This window comes from Falco naumanni, chromosome 6, assembly GCF_017639655.2.
Source record: "Falco naumanni isolate bFalNau1 chromosome 6, bFalNau1.pat, whole genome shotgun sequence".
Classification (NCBI taxonomy): Eukaryota; Metazoa; Chordata; class Aves; order Falconiformes; family Falconidae; genus Falco; species Falco naumanni.
Window position 1 is genome coordinate 67,832,148 of NC_054059.1, and position 21,810 is coordinate 67,853,957.

A 21,810-nucleotide genomic window follows, 5' to 3' on the forward strand; every position below is an offset into this window, starting at 1 on the left:
CTGAACCTAGCACTTGTCAGATGCAAATTCCAGCTGAGCCTTGTTTAGAAACCTCCCCCCTAGCCTAGATTACACTAGACCCTGTGAAAAAATTCTGTATGTAAGACACATGGATATTGCAATAGCTTAAAGTAAGGTCTGTGAACCTAAAGCCTGCAGGCTGCTTATAGTGACAGCTTCACTTCACATGGACCACAAAAGACTTTCCTCATACTGGCATGCGCAAGCATGCTTGCTGAGAAAGATGCCGAAGTGGCCAGTATCACTGTCAGCAATTACAAAGCCTTCCCACCTATGCTGTAAAAATAATGTGGCCCACAGTAACGCTGAAGGGGAAATATCATAGTACGGTCCTCACAGCAACAACAGTCTGCAGAGTACAGAGACTCCGGGTCTATTGTGGAAGCCCCACAAAAACTACCAACAAGCATCAATATTAGCAACCTCATTGTCATGACTTCTTTTCTTCCCTCTCTGCACATGTTGCTGCTTTGTCCTTTCTCCCCCCCTTGCTATCTCTAACTCCTTCTCTCTGTCTTCCCTTCTGCCCTAATACACCATTATTATAGCTATGTGATCCATTCAAAAAGGATCAAAAAGGATCCATATAAAAAGATGCACTGAGGCTGGGCCCTCACACTGTTAAAGTGATGAGCACAAGAAGTTGGAATTAGCTTTTTCATAAATGGAGGCAGTTCTCACAGTACAACACCAATCTTCAAGAACTTTTCCGTTACATATCAGAGATGCACCTTCTTTACTGGCCAGATGTTCAATCAAAACTAATTTTCTTTCAAGCAAAGATACTACTCCTCACCGAGTGATGTCAGTGCCACTTCAAACATTTCAAATTTTAGACTTTTTTGGTATCTAATGACTTAAGTGTAAGAATTTTGAAACAGAAGTGGGTAGATGGTTTTGCCCACATTTTCATATTCAAACCAATTTAATATTTCTTTTCCTTCTTTAAAGGCAAGCGAACATTAAGGAGTACAGTGCTTCACAGATCATCTCTCTGCACTGTTTTTCAGGGTATATCTGTTTGGTTTTTTACGTGCTTTAGCTATGAAAAAACATTACGGAAAGTAGGATTCATCTCATCTAACTTTAAAGACTTGTAAGAGTAGTATCTACAGCATGGGAGCTAGGCTCCCTTTGTAGTCCCTGAAAAGAAAAAGCCACAAGGCAAGATTCATCTACAGTATTTTAGATGCTTCCCTAGGATGAGATGAATTCAGAACTCTGAAAGCATTGGCTACACTGTGCAGTACAGATACCTGCATTCATTCAAACCCCTGTCCCCTTCAATATGTAGTTTTTCCTGTCTACTTACAACCTATCCACTTAAAAGTCAAGGTTTTTGAAGCAAGGACTGTCTTTTCCTCATATACACATGCAACAACATGTATCATGACTGTGGCCTTTATATGCTGCCATTGTATGAAACATCAGTAACAGAAGCAATGCTAATACCTTAAACAAATTAGTACTCACAGTCCATGGAAAACCAATGGTTTAAATAAGAACTATACTGGAAGCCTAGCTTGAGCAAAAAAAAAAAATAATAACTTCACAGCCATTGCATGCAGCATAACTTTGAAAGGCCAGATATGGTGAACAACCAAAAAGAGAGCTTTGTCCAGCTTACAAAGTCTCTCCTTGTTGTGGTTATGGACTGTGATCTGTTACAGCAGCAATAAATTTTATTCATGGCTTTTAGCTTTTACAAAGAAGGTGAAAGAGACACAACTATCTTCTTGTCTCCAGTCCTTAATTAAAAAAAAAAAAAAAAAGAAGCCTTTTACAGAGGTGGGGACAAACTGAGTTCATCTGCAGCCTGCAAAGGCTTCTGATCCCCCATTTCTCGAGGCAGGGCTCTACTGCCTTTCCAGGTGACCCCCTCTTTCCCAAGCTACTCTTTGCTTCAGAATTTGCAATGGAAGAGAGCCTTCTCACAGTCATGCCATATATCAAATATTGCAGGCAAAACTTGGCTGTTTGGATGTTCTTACTAGGATCCTTCACAAACTATATATTCCCCTTGATCTCAGCCATTACAGCTATGGGCTGGGCAATACCATGAGAAAAAAGGGAGATTCACCTAAATACAAGCTTTGGGGCAAGAAGGCTTCCTCTGGGAACTAGATGCAGGTGGCTTTATAGTGAAGATGATTACAGAACTTCTTCAAGCCATCAGAGGCGGAAAGTAAAGTAAAACAGTGCAAGTCAGACTGCTGCACTTGTGTATGAAGAAGTGCAGCTCTCAAGACTAACCTGAAATTTGTAAAATATTATTACATTTCTTCAGACCACCAGGCATTGAAAGCTTCAAAACCACTTGATACTCTTGCTCACTAAATAAAAGAAATAATTAATCAAATTATGTACACCTCAACCCTGATTGCACCACCTATACTTTCTTCTGTACAAAACTACCGATGTGCTGCACACAAGTCTCTTCAGCATGCAGAATTCTCACCTAAATATGACATTATTTCACCTGTATTCAGACAGACCTCTCTTATCAATCTAACGGCAATATTTTCAAAATAGTATTACATTCTTTTGCAGGCCTCCTCTAATTCAATAAAACCTTCTCAAGTAAAACCAATCAAGTGGGTGATTTATGTAGTTGTATAGGTACATCTTACTAAGTTTAATCAGTGACTAGGCTACATGTAAAAGCCAAATTTACACAGAAGGGTTTCTTTTCACAAACGAGTAAATGCTGAAAACATATTTTCCAAGATAAACTTGCAAAGAACAAAAAAGGGGGGAGGGGGAATAGCAAAGTAAGGTAATTACCTATCTCCCTTTGGTTTTCTTTTTTGTACTGTCTTCCCTTTGGGTCGTCTTTCACTCCCTAAACAGGGGCTCCCACCAGGGCCTGTTACCCGTATTGATTCAAGGCCTTTGGAAGATTTCTTAAAAGTAAATTCCACTGGTTCTCCTTCTTTTAGGCTTCTAAATCCTTCCATGTAAAGCTTGCTCTGTAAACAGGAAAAATACTCTTGGTTACCATTGCCTTAAAAACAATATTTACATTCATAATCAACAGAACAAATTATCCTGTCTACTATCCTACAATACACACAAGTTGAACAACAGTTTCCTCTAGGTAGCTACAGCAGACGCTACTACAAATTATATTCCTTGATACTTATTTAGTGTTTTCAGTGTAACAAGAACCTATTTTCAGTATCAGCAAAACTGAAATAATGTTTTCCTTTTCTGTGATGAATGCTATAGACCTAAGCAGCAGAGAAAATGCTGTATTCTTAAAACCACTAACAGGCATTTTTAACAAAATGGAAGAAGAATGAATGTTCACTTCAGAGATAATTCATTTATGATCAAAATTATCATAACCTGTATTCCTTATATCTGGGACATGGCTCTGCTGCTCTGAAAACGGATCAAAGATACAATGAGCACAAAAGGCAGGAGGAAGGCACTCTGAACAGTCCACTGAAACAGGCAATTTAAATATCCCTAGTGAGCTGCTAAAATTTCTGGTCACTACCCCCAAAATCTTATCTAGTTTGCATGATTCAGGTATGGGTTTGTATTTTCATTCACAGAAAAGGAAACTATTACCATCAGGGCAAGTGAAATAAATACTAATAAATCTGTTAATATTACACTGTAACAGCAAATCTTGGACAAGCTGAGCTCAACAGGAGCTCACCATGGATTTTGATGCAATGAAAATTTTCATCTCAATTCCTAATAAATTATATATAATAGTAAAGTCTACATCCCAGGACAAATCTGATGAATCAAACTCTTAAAATGATCAAGTTAGGTGAGACAAGGGGGGGGGGGGAATAAAATGATAGGCACTGGTTGCACTAAATGTTTATTTTAGAAATTACACATTACATCAATAAGATCAGTTGGACTCAGAGAATATTAAAAAAATCCATCAATTTCCAAACACTTGTAGTTTTTGCAAGACAGTTATGAAACATGTTTTCTTCCTTTGCTCATGAAACTTTTCATAGCAGAGAGAAAAATCTACCCTGACTGACTCTTAGTCAGCTCTGCAGCACTCACTTGGCTGAACCACGGAGTCAAGAAGGGAGTCTTCACTCAGGGGGCATCCCACCCAGCCACGTCAAAAAGAGCCGAGTGACACAACTAAATCACACCTACTACTCAACAAGTGTAATTAGGGAATGCGTTCGAATCATACAGCGATCCCTGACACGGGCTGCCTGTAGTCATGTTATAGGAATGGGAGGTCTGCATCACCAAGACACTAGTTTAGCAGAGCACAAAACGGACACCTATAGAATTCATAGTTCACACACCAAGAGGGACCTGGTCTCTTCACAAAGATGCACAGAGAACAGGACAGGAGGCAACAGGGCTGAGCTGCTTTAGGGGAAACTCCATCCAGACATGAGGAGAAGATGCTTACTAAAAGAAGAATTAAACAGAGAAGCCTAGAGAAGTAGTACAGTTCCCTCTGAAGACTCGGCTTAACAAGGCACTGAATAACACAATCCAAGGCCCTACTTTCAGCAAAAGGCTGGAGCAGATGATCTCAAGAGGTCCCTTCCAATCTAGACTTTTCTGTGATTTATGCATCTCAATCCAGAGCTAAATCACACCCAGTGAGACTAGAAAACAGGACTCCGGTGCCTGGTTCTGCAGAAGTTACCTCAGGAGACCTGTGTCACTTAACTTCTCCCTGTCTTTCTAAAGAAGGACACCACTGCAAAGTCCATTTCCCACAGCACTAATAAAATTAGTTAAAAATTACAAGGTAATCAGAAATATTTACTTTAATGAAACCATGTGAAAGTACATGCGCCTTTGCTTCCAAAAATCCCCAAGTGTTGGACCCAGCTGAGTTCTCAGAGTCTACCCAGCAGCAACCATTCATAGCAGAAGATACTGCCAATGTCAGTCTGGCTGAGGGACTCAGTTGTTTATAATTTTTCCAGCAGCCAAAAGTAAGCAACACCACAGCTCCACTGGTTGGGACAAAGGCTGTTTTTGCTTATCCAGTTATGCAGCTCTAGTAAACATGGCTTTTCCACCAAATGTAACAGCGTGAAGCATTAAGACAAATAGTTGACTTTCTGGGTGAGAGGTTGAGCACTATTTAAATGAGAGAAGAAATACAAAATATCTGTTCCCTGAACCATAAGCTTGGCTGTATTTTGAAATGAAAATATAAAGTATGGAAAAATAAATACACAAATCTTCTCATTAATACAACTGGAAGCCAGTAATTCTATATAAACCAATGAAACAGAACACCCAGGAAGGCAATATTATTTAAAGCAAGCCCTCCACCTTGAGAAGTCTGTATAGCAATAAGGGGATTGTTGTCACCATGAAGAAACATCCAAGTTCAGAATATGCCAAAAGAAGACATCACCACTCATCAACTGAAACAACAGATTCTGCCTGTGGAGTGAATCCATCCCTGGGTCCATCCACACCCCTTCAGTCTTCAGCAGCCACCGGGGAGACCCTTGTTAAAAGGAAAGAATGTGTTTTGTCCCAAACTAAAACATACTGTTAAATGTTCCAAAACTAGACAATCATGACAACACAGATGGGTACTGATCACAAGGGGAACCTCAAGCAGGTAAACATAAGCCTGTATTTCTCAGTAATGCTGAACATGGCATGGATGCTTTTGTCTTTTTGTTTAATTACAACTTAATGAACATATAAGTTAAGTCTCAGCAAGACTTACACATTTTTCCTTTCTGAGTTGCACTGTTATAAAACAAATGCCAAAAGGTTGACATCTGATATGCACATAACATTATGTCTTCTACTTTACTTCAAAAGAAGTACTTCTTTAAAATGCAACCTAAACCAGGGCTTTGTTAGTACTCTAAAATGTTTGTATTCTTCTTATTTCATTTTTGCAACAGAACTTTTATTTCCAAAGAAAGCACTATATTTACAACAGAGATTTAACAATATATTTAAAAGCCGAAGTAATGGAACAATTATACTTTCATAAATCCTATGTTATACAACTGTACATTCTTTTGATGTTTGTTTTTTTCGAAGCACTTTTAACAACAGAAAATGTTGAAAAAAACCACTCCGACTTACTTGCACAGTACTCTCCTTGAATACACCTCAACAGCTTTTCAATGTTATAGATGGATTTGGTGCTGTCTGACTTACTGTGTAAGTGTTTATTATACTACTATGCTGTCAGCCAGCTCACGGTGAGATTCTCTCAGGGTGTAATAACAATTCAAAGCCATTGTGAAAAAATGTCATTTGGAAACTAGAAAAACAAATCGAAAACCTGAATCCCTCTTAACTCGTCTGAAGGGTTGGACAAAAAATGCCTGTAAAGTTGATATTTTAATGTTGAAAGACCTAGCTCACTATTTTCCTCATATTACTTAAACAAATAAAACCCACACAATTAAAAGCAGCCAGAGTTTCAAATCAGTGAACCATTTCTAGAGCTCTGAATGGGGTGTATGGGCACACCGCCAGTGAACAAAGGGAAAAACTTAAAAGCAACATGCTTTTCCTCCTTTCTCTTTCAGCTGTCACAGACTTTGCTGTTATTTTTACCAGCAGTCAATACAGTGATTTCAGACTAGAGCTTTTTTCTTTTTTAACTTGACAGGGCCATTTCTGTGGGTTTTTTTATAGGTATCCTATTATTTCTTGGTATTTTAGCCTATGATTTAAAGTCTCACACACCTCTGTCACAAGTAACAGCTTGGTCCAAAATGCTGGCAATTTCATAAGAGTTTTAGCAACAATAAAAAATAGTAAGAGTGGAAAAATCCATGATCACAAGTTCTTGGAAAGCATTTCCTTCTACAAAACAAAAATCAAAACATAACAAATATAAATTATTAGCAAGATGTTTCCAAATAAAAATACCATTTCCTGGGCAGTGTCAGGGATTGCTTACAACTCTCACCAGGCTCTACAAAAGAAAGGAAGTTTGGAATTAAGGCTCATTACAGGGGCCTGATCGCCTCTAATACGTGTGCATTACTTTTATGGACAGTGTGGGGAAGGAAAGGAGAACAGGGCCCTCCCCAAGCACCTCCTCACAACAATTCTGCCATTTCTTATCAGGGCTGTGAACAACTGCCATCGCAGGCATTAATTTATTGGGGGGGGGGAGTGGGGGTAGTGGTGTGGATTTACTCTGTGGCATTCTGCTTAGATCATTTATTTTCTGTATCTCTCATTTCTGCCCCTTTTTATCTAGTGATTGATTGACTGCTCGGTACAATGACCAGATGCCAGCAGTATGCCAGGTTTCCCAAAGTAAGAAACAGTTTTCCCTCCAAAATTATCTACAATTAAATCCAGACATGAAGGAAAGCATATCCTGAAGCCCAACTGCACTGAAGATCTTAAGAAAGTCTCTCCACAGCAACCCCATGTAGTTCCGTCAAGAGCCAGCAACCTTGAGTAAAGCTGGAGTACAGAGTAAGAGCACACAGAAGCAAAACAATTTACACTGGATCTATACTAGTGCTCTTATCTGCATTAGGTCAAAATGAGAATTTAACTGTTGTACACTGCAAATGTTAGGGGAAGTGCTGCAAAATACTATCAGTTGCCTGATTCAAGTCCTGCTGCAAGGACTTTTGCTATCCACCAAACGTTCATTTTAGGAGGTTTGTGAAGATCATGTATTTCTTGCAAAGCAGAATGCCAAACCAAACAAAATATCCACCACACTGAACAACAGCCCCTCCAAGAGCAACGCGTAGTTCTGCTGCGCTAACACAGAATTCAAAGGCTGGGCACCCACAAGCCAACTAGTCTGTTCCTCCTGCTGACCTCAAGGGCTTTTTCCTGCTCCCATGGGCTTATCTTGCACAAAATCTGGCACCTCTCTGTCCTCCCCATAAACCAATTTAACTCACTAATCTGACAGGAAATAAACTCAGTTTACGGGGGGTGGGGTGCAGGGCGTGGATAATAGGAAGAGGAAACAGAGATAGATTTTTGTTTTTCTGGTGATCAACATCTGTTCACAGAAAGGTTCAACAAGTTCCTGGGCACACACAGTGGAAATGGTAACTTTTGAGATGAGAATATTTTCCTGAATATTTTATGTAAAAAGAAAAATCTACAGTATTGCAAATATTTTTTAAGCTCACCATAATACAAATCAACTTTACTTTAAAAATAAAGCTATAAATGACTTTATGTCTCAAAGATTTGCACTTCAGCTCTTGGGCAATGATGAGCCACATACACTACATGTATATTTTTATTAGATATGGTGAGCTATTGCAAGTAACTTTACAGTAGGCAAAGACCCGGTATGTAGGCACTCGTACACTGCAACTTTACATCCTTATTTACTTAGAATTTGTCTTGAATTTCCACCTCAACCATACTCATGTGCATAACGTTGTTTCTATTCATCATCCTGTTGCTGTCCTCATACTGTTGCTCTTCTGAGAAGCGTGCAAAGATATCCATTCAGCTTTTGAACAAAAGGCACTAATTCAAAACCAGCTTCCCTATACAACAAAAGGATGTCTTCTTTCTCAATTTACTTATAGATTTAAAGAAACTTTTACTAACTGCTTTAACTCTCAAGAACTTTAAATAAATTCTAAGTCAGCTTAATACTTTCTGTTCTTGTTCCACCACAACTTCCAAGAAGTGATTTCCTTTGATCATCTACTCCTCCTTCTTTCCCCATTACCTTTACTCTACCAGTCCCCCTCCCAGGAGAAGGTTCTCTGCTAGAAGGATTAAGTAACTTCCCAAAATTCTTCTTTTCCTTTACTTGGGACTGAAGTTGAACCTTTTCCCCATTTAAGCCTTCAGTACTTCAGCTCACTTATTTTCACTAACTAGTTCTCCTAATTTAACAAATGTTCACTTTTTATCATCCCATTAAACTTAAATCACATGAACCTAGTTCATGCTTTGTCTTCATTTTTTAAACAAACAGGTTTTCTTTAAGGTCAGCAACTCCTTCCAAGTCCAAAATAACACAACTTCTATTCTGAACTACTCTTTTGCTAGGAAAACTATTGACTGTCATGTACAGAAATATCACATCATTATAATATCATTTGTGCTTTAATATAGATCTGGTCCACTACATAGCCTACAATGTTACTCTTCCTATAGTATTACCTTCTCATAATACTGTTATTCCAGTGTCTGTATATAAATCCTAAGCTAGAGGTCTACAACACATCTTTCATAGTTCCTTCCCAAAGTGATTCTGACCAAACAGATTCTACTGTATCCATGCTACTGTTTGTTTCTTTGTATGGTGCCACTTCATGACACTTTACTAATTTTCTGCATAACTTTCAGTGTTTGTGCTCAGGCCACGAATGCTATTTGACCATGTTTCTGCTGCCTCTGTATCTAGTTACACATTCAGCACCAGCTGTTCTAGTTTTGTATACTAATGAAAAGAACCTGGATAACAAACATCTCGTTTGGTTTTCTTCCTTGACCTCACCCTCTTTTCTCACTATAGTATGTATTTTTGCTGGTGTAGCACCTACACAACTAGTCTTTCACTAATAGCTTTCACCCTTTCTGTGCTCCTTAGCGTAGACCACTTGTGTTATTGCACGTGCAATTCTCATTTACCCAGTTTTCCTCCTTCTGTGCTTTAATAACAGGCGTGAAAATCAAGCCAGCCACTTCTCCCATTTCTTCATTAAGTATTTTCTCATCTGTCATGCCAGGAACAAGGTAAAAATTTTAGGATTCAGTTCAGTCAATTCAAAGGGACAGTTCCTCTTGTTCCACCTCAGTCTCACATTGACCCAGAAGAAAACAGTTCACCTCTTCTTGGTAATGTCACGTTTTTCTGCTATGTTTCTGCTTCTTGAAACAGTTCTATGCAGAGCCAAAAAACTCACCAGCACACCACAAAAGACAACACATGAGTGTGCAGCCATGGCAGGTAAGGCTGTCCTGTGCAGCACCTTGACAACTCACCACTTACACAGCCTCAGTGATCTCCTGAAACCACACTATTAATTCCAGACAGTTTTATAATAGCCTCTGAAATCCACCCATTGAGAAGCACTTTCTCCTCTTTACAGTCTCTCAATAGTCGGACACCTCCAAGCTTCCTTCTGAGAAGTGCTCCCTCGCTGCCAGCTGACCACACTGCCTTTGGGAGCCCCACAGATCCCCCAGGATGGAGGGCCTTCCCTTCCACCCTCAGGCAAGTGCAGTCACCTCACAAGACTGAAACCACCTCATTTTCTGTTCCAAATACTCATCTGCAGAAACCTGAAGCCTCTCTCTAGAAAAATCAGGAACAAACTAACACGACCTTTTATGCAACCAATCAACAGGGCAGATTATCCTCTTTCTATTTTCACTGGGACCAGGCACTTTTTTCTCCATTTTTTCTTCTTTCATAAGACAAGGGTCTGATGTCCAGATGAACAGGCTCTTCAAGGCACCCTGATACTCTGTTCATTTTAGCGAAGCATTAAGTCCAAAACTTCCTGGCAGGGGTGAAAACTAACACAACTGTGGGCATCATCGTCCCTCTTCCCCAACAACATGCTGTACACTGAAAAATTCACGACAACAGTGAGCTACGTATTTTTGTAGTGTTCACCTAGGCAGAGTATTTTTCAAGCCTCCTTTCTGTTAAAAACCCAGACCTTCAAGGCAAATGTCTAACCAGGCCATTCTTGAAGCTCATCTTCAACTACCTGAAGAAAGGAGGTGCCACACAGAGTCCTAGACCTTTTTTTCCCTGCACTTCCCACAAAAAAAGAACAAATAAGAAAAACATGTGGGCTACCAGAAAACCAATGAATGCCAACAAGTCTGGTTTTCTCAGTTTTTCCACAAGGGATATAAATACACTGAAACCTCCATGATGGATGTGACTGAGCTGTCTCCTGCCTGTCATTGCTCCTACAAGTTTAACGGTAAGGATAGAACACAGTATGGCTACAGTTCTAACAGATCTAAAAATCAGCAGATTTCAATGTAAATCATCCCATAAACACAGGTGAAAGTGCAAAAGCACAGGAAGGCGTAATGTACAACCCACACAGTTTGCTGCATTTTTCAAATACTGAAAACGTACTCCAGTAGAAAGTACAGGCTCAATGGTAGAGTTATTACACCTAAAAATAAACCACAACTTCCTCCAGATTTACTACACCTTTCTGGTGTCGTTAACCACATTATCAGAAACAACTGCAGCACCTCTATTTTCCATGCCTGCCCTACGATGTCTACAAGCTTAGTTTCTGTGCTTCTCTGTACACCCTCCTGCTGCATGGTAATGACAATCCCCTATGCCAGGTGATGTTTTAGCTACGTAACGGTTTCCTATCCACCTCCCTTATCACCTCTTACCATCTCAAGAGACTGCATATAACCAAAAAGAAATTAGGCCCAGACTAATTTAAGTGTAGAATCAGAGAATCATAGAATCTTTAGGTTGAAAAAGACCTTTAAGATGTAGCAGAACCTCTCTCTGCACATGCACCTTTCCCTTCCCCTGCATGAAAGTGGCCTGAAAGAGAGTCATCTTTTCTTACTGCAGATGTTTAACATCATCTACAGGAGGCTGTCCATAACCTTTAAATTGGGTACCAGTAGCGAAAAACAGTACCAGGAAAATACTGAGAAAGTGGTACATCCACCTTTTTGCATCCCAACTTTACATGAGAAAAACTGAGCAGTTCACGTCTCGCCAGTAAACGAAAGAAAGCCTGGCTAACGCTTTGGGCAACTCAGAAGCCACAGGCTGACACTGAAAAAAGGTGTTTCATACAAATGATTCAGCAAGTCAGCTGTACAGAGGGAGTCCTGAACCTGTTAAGGAAGTTCAGCTCACTCTATTCTCATGGCAAAATACATCCCAGTTATAGTGACCTGTCTCTTTCTTCCTGAAGTGTAGTGTGACAGGTAGCGACTAACAACTCTGCGGCCCAACAGGGAAACAGCGGGCTGGGGAGAGGGTAGGTGGGTTGCATTGGTAGATACAGGCTAATACATACTCAGGACAGAAAGGATCATCTTACTTGTGAGCAGTAAGTTGAGGTAGGACTGTGGGGTGGGAAAAATGGAGGTATGAGGGAGGATGGTGGTTGGACTGTGCTGGAACTCAACAATTTGACTTTCTCAAGGGGCAGGGGACAGGGTGGTGGAAGGGCTGGGCCATGCTGAAAGGCCAGAAGTCCTTCGAAAGCAATGGGCTGGGACAATGGCCTGGCTGACAATCCAAGCTAAAACTGATCTGTGGAAAAGAAGTGGCTGACAGTTACAGTGGCTGTAGGTTCTCCAAGTTGCAGAAGAGCCAACTCCCCTTTCTTCCCAGGCTGCAAAGGCACAGGAGTGGCTCAAGCCCTGGAATCAGAACAATGGTTTACAGCCCAGTCCTGACTTGGACTGTGCTAGCAGTCCACCACTACCACTACCTCCCTTTCCTTCTCCTTCTCTCCTGGTTGGTCACAGCTACCTATAGGCTAGAGCCTGAAGAACTGACCTCATACCACCACCACCACAGAAACAGAGGCTGCCAGCACAGTGCCACAACTGGAACCTCACAGGTCCTCACCTCAGGTGAGGTGCTTTCCAAAAACTACCATCAGCTGCACTAGTACAAGGCCCCTCCATGCTTCAATGACTTCTAATTCATTGACATCTAATTCAAGCAGAAGGAAGCAGTCTGCTTGAAATCTGCTAAGCTGGGGAGCAAGGGAGTAAGTGATGACGGATGGTATTTTAGTCAACTGGGAATAACTATGCCCTAAACAATCCCAAGATAAAACCCCATTATCTCGTAAACAGGAACCTTTCTTGAACTATTCTCAAGCTTTTGGGCAAATTTTTTACTTTTATGGTACAGATGTCCTTGATTCCCACCAAGGACTCATGTTGCACTGTGAAAGGTCCTGCACAAATGACACAAGGCATGGTTTCTCAACAGGCAAGGCACCAATGCTGCTAAATCGTTTGGAGCTCAGAACCTACATTTACTATTTATTTTTTAATTCAATTTATTGAAATGCCAACATGCAAGTGAAACACAGAAATAAAATAGAATATTTGTTTACTAAAAACAAAGTCACCATGCACACAAAAATAAGACAAGAACATCTGACAAAACTGGTGGGGATCAAATGTCATTGCTCATAAAGCAAAGAAGATAAATAGGCTTAAATTTTTATTGGGGCTGGTTTATTTTTAAGTTTTTGTTATTTTTACATTATATATACTGTAAAACCAAAACACTACTTCTTTACTATAAAAGCAAAAATTAGAAACATTTATACTGTATTAACAATTCCTGACTTATGATTCAAGTTCTCTAGTATTTCTATGCTTCATTAATCTTCCTTAGCTATTCTTGTACAGCAGATTATGCATTTACTAATTTTTCAATTTTTTAAATCTAATATCTCATCAGTTATACCAACTTAAAATTGTAGTCAGCTGTATCTTAATTAGACACAATTTTACCAGAATTACAAATATTGATTAGATACTCCGATATTTGAATGAAATAACACTTCTGTCTTGAAGGAATAATGAGCACAAAGTTATACTTAAAACATTTGTCACTTTTTTTTTTGGAGGGAGGGAGTGGCAGATCATTTAAATGACAGTTAAGGTACTAGCGACCAGTGAAACTAGTAATAAATCTTTAACGCGGTCTGGACATAACAGGAAATGAATGGGTGACTTAAAATTAAATTATTTTTTTAGAAATACTCAGCAGTAGAAGACAGCAGTGTTCATGATTCAAAAAGTAACCTGAACTTGGCAGCACCTTTAAATTATTATTTGGGAGAGTATTTAATTTGTAACTTTACTATGAACTAGTTCTCAAAATAGCCGCATTTTAAAAGCTGACAGAAATGGTTGGTCCGGAGCCACTTCTGTTACCAAAGCATAAAGCTATATTCTGTTACAAAGGACACACCCAATCTTTCAGTGAAACACGTCTGAATTTACAGTGATACAAATGAGAGAACAGCATTTAAGGCAAAACCCTTCTAAAGTAAATGGAAGGCAGATTTTTATGGAAGTAACAAAACATTTTAACTATAAAGCAAACTACTCAAATTTATTAGCATAGGTATTGGGGCAGTAGTCAGAAATACCTGGATAACTTTACTGTTAAAATAGTATCTTATTACTATAGTTATGATTGCATTTATTGAAGAAGTAATTGTGAAACTGGCGTATCATGCACACAACTGCATTAATCAAATGACAGTAACATTGGCTTCTGCTCGGATTACACAATGCAAGGCTACTTAAATATCATTTAAGACTCTGATATTGAATCTGTCATTTTTATGCCCTAATTTTAGCATGCTCTGAAAGAATGTCAATGTTTTCTGAGGCCTCCTGAAAGAGGGTCAGACCAGCAGCAGCAGGAAGACACAAAGGGGTTCCTTAAGGACAAGTCCTTCTTAAATCTGCTGACACAGCTCCCATCAGCACTCATGGGGGAGAGCAGACCCAGAAATATCAGCCTGTTAACTCTGAATTTGTTTGCTTTTGTGGGTTGGTTACACCTCAGACATGCCAGACACATCTCATTATGAAACGTAAGCAGGTGACTAGTTCTGATGCAGTTATATAAGGCAAACATTCCAAGGAGAAATCCTTCCCAGTACACATTGATGGTTTAGCTGCATCACCCAGTAATACCCCTTCAACATCACGATTTAAGCTGTAGACTCTCCCCTGTCCTTTCAATACTAAAAGCACACTGTTTCACAGGGCACCAGCAGCATGCATGGCATGCCCAGGTTCTCACTGCCTGTCGCTGACAAAGGGAGCACAAACAATGAGTATCTTCTCTTCCAAATACCTTTCCAGGTCAAGGTAGAGTAATACCAGCAATGCTGGCTTTGCAGTAGTTACATTTTCTTAAACTACTGAGAAGTTTATTTCTATTGTACCCATGTGCAGTAAGATAAAACCAGTCCTCTACAAGATTTTATTCCTCTCAGTTCTGGCCAAAGACTTTTCCTCCTCATAACATCACACTCCATATGGGAGAAAAAACAGAACTGTATAAAAATGGAAGTCTTTTCACTAAAACATACTTATGTTTCCACTCAGACTTTTTCCTGCATTAATGCAATGGTTTGATCTCAGACTGCCGAACATCAGTGAAAGCTGCCAACCCTCCCCACATCAACAGCTCTGTACCCCCAAAAACCTGAAAGCCATAATAAACAAAATACAGCCTGAAATCTCTCCTTTAGAGGCCCAATAAAAAGTTGCCCGCTCCCTAAGCTGTTTGCTTTTAATACCAGAAGTAAACAAACTCCAGGCTCTGTTTTTATTGGACTGTTTGAAAGAGAAAGCTCCAAAGGCTAAAACCAGAGGTAAATCGCATACTATGATTCAAGAAACACAGCTGAGTTGTGGGAAACAATAAATTCTGTGTATTAGTTCTTTATTTAGACTCCTTTCAGTGACATATCTTATGACCATATCCACACCAACATCTATTTTCTAGCTACTCTGTAAGATGCAGCCATTTGTAGCTGAAAGCTCAACACATTATGTTGTGTGTGTATGTGTGGGTGTTAGTAGGTGATCATAAAATCAAGTAAGTACAAATTGAAGAGAGAGAAATAAAAAGGGGTTAGACTCACAGCTGTATGTGCAACTTCAGCTTCAGTATTTTCCAAGTTGTCTTCCTCCTTGACTACACAAACTCAGTTTTCCCTTATCACAGTTTATATACATGTGTATGTGTACATGCATGCATGTGCAAAAGCACATGTAATTTAAAGCCAACTTCATAACCTACCTTGATCAAATAGATAAACAGAGGTCAAATTAAACACTAGGCCACACAAGGTGCCCATTACAAAATACAATAAAAGGTTAGCTAGAAAGCTCGCACTAGCAGAAAAAAATTACTTGCCAGTAACTGCAAATGCCTCTTGTACATATTACGCTATGGGGAAACAGCTATGTTACAGTATTTAACCACAAAGGCTTTTTTTAATCTGGGCAGTACCTACACTGTACGCATGTCAGCAGTTCTTGCACCAGCAGCTCCCACAGAGGTATCCCATCAGGAGAGGAAGCGAGCAGAGGCACAAGAGAAGGCAGGCAACAGCAATTGCTCAAGCTCTGGGGATTACCAGTAGATTCACCTGAGCATGGGTCAACATCCATTTGTGCAGTCTTTGACTCTCAGTTATAGCTGCAAATAGCTGTGGAGATGCAGTGAATTAAACTTACAGAAAAAAAACCTGAAAAGCTATGTATGTGTGGGAATGACTCAGCTTTTGGTAAATGTGGTTTTGTAAGATGGTAGATGAGATTGTTACTGAAGTAATTTGAAAACATTAAGTGTAGGAACACTGTGAATCCTCAGGAAAGATTTCTTTCTACTGTCCTCTGAAATCCCTAATACCACACCACTTCCTTAAAATACAGTAGTAGCAAGCAGACTGTCATCAACACAAGCAGCAGTTCCACCTGAAAGGCCACCTTATTTAGAACCCTGACAGTACTGTAACAGACTTAGAGAAGATGTAAGTACCAGTGGTGAGAACAGAGTACACACTGTGCTTGGACAGCTGGAGACCATGCTCACATTTTAAGCCAAGTCAGATTTTGCTCACTCAAGACAAAAATTATCTCCACCTTCAGATGGAGACTCACTGCTACAAATAAGAAAAGGGCCAAGCAGGATCTACTGGTTGCCAGGAGTCATCCATGCTCCATACAGTGATAGGGAGGAAATACAGATTTGGATTGCACATCTCCTGGCTCCTGCTGAGAGAGAGGAGGTCTGAGAGCCAGGGGGTTGTACAGGGGGTGCACAAACATGAGCTGGGGAGCAAACCTGCCTGCTCAGCCAGATGGGAACATGAACAACGGAGAGCCTCGTTTTTCTCTTATAAAACACATGCAGGATTAAAAGCATAAATAGATGAGTAGATAAGAATTTCATTGACCAAAGGACAATGAAGGTATTGATACCTAAATGAGGCTAAGACCTCCTCCGGAAAAGAAGTTCCAGCAATTTTGGATAATGCAATAAATATGTCTCTAATTAGACAGGCACAGTCTAAGCAAATTTTCAGTGGTAGAGCTCTTGCATTTCTGTTCAATATGCTGACAAATTTAACCTGATAAATACGTCTGCTTGCTTGGTATTCTAAATGTTAAAAAAAAATACACTACTAATGGCTGCATCCACAAAGAAATAATGCACTAATTCCAGAAGCTGATCACCACCTTACACAGCAGGGAGAAGACCACCAAGCTTTTGCACCACCTTTTCAGTATCAGAGAACACAGTGATTATCCAAGTGTGGATATGAGGCTGCATAAAGTACTGCATGAAGACTTAGCAGGCTGTGCAGCAACACACCCAGCAGGCACCATGTCATCATCACAGCTGGTCAGGAGACTGGACACCATGAGCTTGAGGTGTACTCAGAGTGTGCTTCCACACCCCAGGGAAAAACTCACACAGGGCAGTTAAGACACACAAACAATTGTCTCTTCCAAGGTAAGTGACACAGTGTACAGGACCATGTAGGCTCAGCAATCATTTGCTCATAAGCAAAATGTGTGCATGGACATAGACATGGGGGGGGGGGGGGGGGCGGGGGGCATGGGGGGACACACAACAGAAAACTTAGGGACTTTTCTGTATCTGTTCAGGTGAACAGCTGTGAATCATTCTGAGACAACCCTACAAAATCTCACTTTTCTTAAACATATAACCCTTCAATTCAATGGATCTTAAGGACAAATTAGTAAAATAGCTTTCTTCTTTATAGCCACACAGTACTTCTGCACCTCCCAGACCACTCAGACATGACCACTATGTCATGCGAATAGTTATTTTAAGAATGTAAGGAAAGCATAAGATTATGTTCATGATTAGTCACCTGTCAAGTTTCTGAAGTTCATATACCATGTGGGATTTCTTATGGCTGGCTTTGTTCTGTGGACACAGGAGTATTCTTCAGAGTAATCAGGTGCATAAACGTCTGTTATGTAGACAGGCAAGATATTTTTGAGATAAGAAATTCCAAAGAAAATGTTAACAAGAAAATAGAAGTCAGGACTACACAAAAGTAGAATCAGTTTGTTTGGGTTCTTTAAGTTAACACAAATCAGCTTGACTAATCACCCTTGGTGTTTCCAGAGAATTAAGCCCCTGAGGCTAACAAAAAGCATGAAAAACTTAAAAAGAGAGGGAGGGGACAGCTTCTGGCAGAGTCAGGACACTTAATGCATAGAAGAGACACCATAAAAACAGGTAGAGCTGGGAGACACATGATTCTCCACAGACCCAAGACTTCAGGCTTCCCTCCTGTAAGCAACTAAACCCAGGAACAGCTGAAGAACCAAGAAATAGCCTTTTATCAGTAAAATACTCATATTTTCAGTTCACCTGTTGATTTAGAAGAGAATTAAAGACGTATAAATCACCAAATGGATATGCCAGCACAGCATAAGGCCCACTTTTTTCTCAAATTGCATAACCTAAAAGTGAACAATAAGCTTTCTTAGAGAGTAAAAATGGGGACTGACAGCTGCCAATGCAGCTTTTAAAACTAACAGTCCCTCTGCCGTGTCTTCCAAATGGTGGAGAAGGAAAATGGGCATCTAAAACCTTTTCCTTCTCAAAGAAAACATTTACTGTGAATGTACTCATAGACACCTAAGCCACATGTGTCTCTCCTGGGAAATAATACACTTATCCAACCCATTTTTCATTGCCTGGTATTATACAGAATGAAGGCCTGTCACATATATAATCAAAAAGTAATTTGTTTTCTAGTGAAAGGGACACAGAACCAGCTTCATATGATCAGTCAAGTAAGCTCATGGCCAGGGCAGCAACAGACAGCTCTCCAGCAGCGCTCCACATAAGAACAGCCCAGCTAAGCAGTAAGCAACAACTTGGACAAACGCTAGGATTCAGGGTAAAGTAACATAGATATTCTGCTTGGAAATCAAAAACACACACTGAAGAGTTAGAAAGGCCCTTCTCAATGGAAAGGGCAGGGTCACTGCTCAGGAACTATTAAAATGGACTGGGCCAAAGGGACTCCACCACAGCCATCTAGAGAAACCGGGCATTACTTAGCCCAGAAAATCACATAGCAAGCTTCATTCACATGCTCTCTGGTTTATGGATTTTAAGATCCTTTTCTCTATGTTGTTTTTTGTCCTATAAAAATTATACTTCTGTTTGAAGGTCATTTCTTGTCACTGATTACCACATCACTGCTCTAAAGGGAATAAAATGGCAGCTTATAAACCCAGTTGCACTTGCTGGGATTGACACCGAGCAGGAGTATGGCAGGATCCTTTTTGTAAGACACGGGATGACTCGGGGCCAAGAGGCAGCTCAGTCATAGCTTCAGCCTGGCGAGGCTGGCCTGGGCTAGCAAGGCAGCCTGCCTCAGTGCTTACAACACATGATGCTTCCCTGTTTTGGGAGCAAGATTTTTCTAGGAGGGCAGGGGTTTGAGTACTGTGAAAAGTTTCTTGTCTATACAGAGCCCAGACCCTGCCTGCTGGAGGTCTGGGTTGCTTGCACCGCACTCTAGTTTATTTCAGCACAGTGTCCCCCTCCTTGCACTGATCTGTTTGTTGCTTACTCTGCCTTCTCCCTTCTCTGCCAATCACCCCCTTCCCCAGAGAATAAGACATAAAGGCAGAAACATTGGTGTTGTCTATACAGAGATTCAGACAAGGCTTCATCTCAATTACAGTTGCTGATGTTTGAACAACAGTAGGTGTCCAAGCCCTCGACTCCACAGGGATAGCTAATTTTTTCACTAGTCACAATGCCCTCTGCTTCAAACCAGGGTAAAACTCAGCCAAGGCAACAGGAGCTTCACTTACCAAGTCTTAACGAGTTCAAACTATCACTACTATATAGATGGCCATCAATGGTGTTTTTCTGAAACCTGAAAAACTCTCACCCACCATGATGCATTATTAATGACCCGTTATATATAAGAATATTTGTTACATTTGTTTTGTGTTCCTTTTTCTACATCAGATAGTAACACTGCATCATTTCTGATACAGCCTGCCCCCAAGCCTTTAAAACCTTCTGACTCAATCATATGCTATCTAAACATCAGGAATATTTTTAGCTTCCTTAACATGCTTCAACTTCAGGGCTTAGTTTCTAATAAGGAAATGGCAGTATGCTTAATAATGTGCTTAGATTTGTAACATATACTAACTGCGTTTTATACTGTAACAACCTGTACTCACAACTGCATGTAATATTGTGGGTTTGCCCCTGTTGTTTTCTGCTCCATTCCACTCAATATGAAAAGCTATCCAGGCAAGTTTTTTGGTCAAATACAACATTTTGGTTCTTAAAACCAAACCAACCAAAAAAACATTACAAGTGAAGTGTCTGTACAATAAAAATACCTGTCTCTTTAAACAGCTGCTTGAATCTACAAGATCTTACTATATTCCTAAGAATATGTGTGGACAAAGACAGGGGTATGGATATCTCTACATAGATATATACAGAGTATCCCATTTTCAGAAACCAAGTATTTCTGGAATGACAACAAAACTGTAATGTTAGAATTACTCATATAAACTCATTAACATTATTTTTTTAAATTTAATGATGACCTTTTCAGGAAAAGGGAGCAGCTCCCTTCTGCTGTTCCCAGCTGCAGCTGTGGATTCCTTCCCTCTACCCTGTGTACCAGGTTTGGCATTCACCTGAGTCATCACTACTTTAGGTAGCAATGCCAGCACAAAATTAATTCTACCAAAAAAAAAAAAAAAAAAAAAAAAAAAGGGGTGTGTGTGTGTGTGTGTTTGGTGTTGGTGTTTGTTTTTGGTTTTAAAACAGGTTTACCTTGCTGAACTGACTCATGCTGAAGCCTGGTCAAGCACAGAAAGAGAAAAGCAGGTAAGATTGCTCCTTCAAATGCAGCTAACCTAAATGGACTAAACTGTGATGTCAAATCAGACCCTAAGGGTACCAGTCACCTAAACCTTAAAAAGATAAATGAAGTTCAGTAAACAATAGTAATTTCAAAAATTTTTCTTTAAAGTAGTCACAAACTATGGTCAGAACTCTGAGAGACACAGATAAACTCTTGATGGAAAATGTGAAATTTCTGACAAAACCTATCAATAACTACAAAGACCAGTACAGACCTCTACACAAAAAAATAAAAGCTTTCAACGTGAAGAAACCACTTCACTAGGAAGTAAATCCGTTTGTATGAACATAATATACCTAATCTATACAATTTATATCTGATAAACTCCTTAGCTGATGAGCCAATCAAGATACTATTTTTTTCAACCCCTTTCTCATATCACCTTCATACATCCATTGCCTCCAAAATCATGGATTAGTAAATGCTAACATATTGAATTAAGAGACAGCAACTACTGTTGGATTAAGTCTGGCTAAATAGCTGAGCTTCTTAGTAGCTGGGAACTAACATAAAGCAGGAATGAAAAACTCTTCTGAAAAAAGATTAAGCTTGCAGAGAAGTGAACCACAGGGCTTTAAAAATCATTGCCATGACACTCCCCCCAAAAAAACAATTAAGTGACAAGAAAAGATATTTTTACTTCAGTATCAGAACTCGACCTACAGAACAGCTAATCCAATAGAACAGTGCTGGGCGCATATGTTGATCCCTCCCATTCTGCAAAAGGTGTATTATCAATAGCTCACACAGTATTTGGAAAATACATGCAAGGAAATGAAAACTACCATCCTGGGTGGCTAAAGTTAAGCACATTCTTCATTTGCTGTATTATGAAGAAAATTTTCAGCCTCCTGCAAGAATCAGTAACCCTGACAATCAG

General features: G+C 39.8%; 1 protein-coding gene across 4 annotated transcripts in view; it reads right to left on the reverse strand.

The window, feature by feature from the left end:
- Positions 1-21,810, reverse strand: part of LIN28B (lin-28 homolog B) — a 104,243-nt gene that overhangs the window by 42,337 nt on the left and 40,096 nt on the right. For all 4 annotated transcript variants that reach the window (XM_040599017.1, XM_040599016.1, XM_040599019.1 and 1 more), the window contains one exon: positions 2,806-2,990. In XM_040599017.1, the coding sequence (XP_040454951.1) occupies positions 2,806-2,990 (185 nt within the window). The remainder of the gene's footprint in view (positions 1-2,805; positions 2,991-21,810) is intronic.